At 40.8% G+C, this 2174-nt stretch overlaps 1 protein-coding gene across 1 annotated transcript in view; it reads left to right on the forward strand.

Moving 5' to 3' along the window:
• grk7a (G protein-coupled receptor kinase 7a) overlaps positions 1-2174 on the forward strand; it is a 7741-nt gene that overhangs the window by 1843 nt on the left and 3724 nt on the right. Inside the window, exon 2 of the mRNA XM_032532529.1 lies at positions 275-730. Coding sequence (XP_032388420.1) covers positions 275-730 — 456 coding nt within the window. The remainder of the gene's footprint in view (positions 1-274; positions 731-2174) is intronic.

Below are 2174 nucleotides of genomic sequence, written 5' to 3' on the forward strand. Positions count from 1 at the left end.
AAAAGTGTGTTTAGTTCAAGATGTGACTTAGACAGGTGACAAATAGGGTTCCAAGACAAAGCTGACAAGGGTCAAGTTTGGTTGACTTCTTGAACCAATTGTCTGGTTTTTAGTCCAGTCAGTGTTATGGGGCATTATTTGTGATAATATCAATACCAAAATCTTAAAATATGTGATAGCATAGATTGATGATTTAAGCTATCAGTCAAATCTTGGAATCATTGGTAATGAAAAAAACCTCCTCCTTTTTAACAAATGATCTGTCTTTTTCCAGGTGTGTGCTGTTCAGGTGAAGAACACAGGCCAGATGTATGCCTGTAAGAAGTTGTGTAAAAAGCGACTGAAGAAGAAGAAGGGTGAGAAGATGGCTCTGTTGGAGAAGAAGATCTTGGAGAAGGTTAACAGCCTGTTTCTGGTCAACTTGGGCTATGCCTATGACAACAAGACCCACCTGTGCCTTGTTATGACCCTGATGAATGGAGGAGACCTCAGGTACCACATTTACCATATTGGCTATGATGGCAAGGGTGCGGACAAGGGCATTGAGAAAAAGCGCATCATCCACTACACAGCGCAGATCGCCACCGGCCTTCTTCATCTGCACGAAATGAATATCATATACCGTGACATGAAGCCGGAGAACGTGTTGCTGGATAGCCAAGGCCAGTGCAGACTTTCTGACTTGGGTCTGGCCATAGAGATGGAACCAACGAAGACCACCACCCAGATGGTGAGTAGATGTACACACAACAGTGATATTCTGCTTGAGAAGGCAAAGTTCAGTTGGAAAAACACAAAAAAGAAGTACACTAAGAACACAAAGTTGCACTGTCAAAGCCATTAGGATGCCTTAACCATGAGAGCACTTTGCTGGACAGAAGTGACTCCTCTAGCAGGACTCCTCCAAAACTCCTCTAGCATAATAAGATGTTTACCCTAAAGAACCATTTTATCTAATAGTCTTTGAAGTTGCATACCCCAAAATACCGACAAAGACTCTCCCCTGATTGTGTTATGTTTATCTGATCTTTAAGGTTGGAGTTTAAGACATCACATCCCGTAACAGAAAAGAAAATACAAAGAAACAGAGACCACTGGTTGCTGGATGATTTATATCTCCAAGACGGTCTATCTTCACTTATCTGAAGATGAGTTTGGAGCTAAAAACTGTCCTGAAGTAGACAGGCTGTCAGTCTCATTGGGGTTTTTACTTTAAATCCGGACAGAGATTACAGGATTGCATAAAGATCTGTGCAATGAGTCTCTGAATCTATTATATAACACATTTGATCCTTTAGCAGTCAGATTATAGCCTGGCCATTTATACGCCACCATTTTGTGTAGGGGCTAAGTTAAGACCTTGGAGATCCCAGGCTTGTTAAAGCAGCAGTCAGTAGATGTAGAAGGGTTTCCCTCAGCAACTTGGTTGTAGAGAATTTCTGTGGAGTCGTTACTTCGAGAGAGTTGCCTCAGCTGAGTTACAGTTTATTTTCGTGACACTTTACGAAGACTATAAGTCTTCATCTTGCCTTGAGAAAGAATAACACCAATATCATGTCAGCAAGGACTTTGGCTTGATGTTACACCACGTTGTGCTGCACAGTTCTTGCATCAAACTGAAAATCCCTCAACAACATCAAAAAGAAAAGGTTGTCATTTACCAAACAACATGATGGCCTGTCAGATCAATCTCTGAGTTTTAAAAAAGAGTCAGGTGCTGGCAAAGATCTATTATACAGATGGGACATGACCGCAAGCTAAAAAAATTCACTAATAGAATAATCTAAGAATGACCCGATGTACACAACACAAAATATCCAATGTTTTTATTCAGTTCTTGTCTCATTATACCTACAGTATATTTCATTAACCTACAGATGACCTAAAAAAAGATGACAGTTTTTTCTACAGGACTTACTTGGAGTAGCAAAGAGTAAGCTCTCAGCTCCATAAAAGTCCAGTAAGCTCATTAGCTTGTATTCTGATGCTCCTCAGCCTGTCAAAGTGACTGAGCTAACCTCCTACAGGGAAGGCTGGCTTTGGTCCCCTAATCTTCTTAGTGGGCATTACACAAGTCTGTCCCTGATTAGATTGACAGATCCAGGTAAAAACCTACGCTGAATATGTTTAGACATTTTAGTTTGCAAACAAGTTGACCTTAACCCGGCTATCAA

This window comes from Etheostoma spectabile, chromosome 12 (genome assembly GCF_008692095.1).
Source record: "Etheostoma spectabile isolate EspeVRDwgs_2016 chromosome 12, UIUC_Espe_1.0, whole genome shotgun sequence".
Taxonomy (NCBI): Eukaryota; Metazoa; Chordata; class Actinopteri; order Perciformes; family Percidae; genus Etheostoma; species Etheostoma spectabile.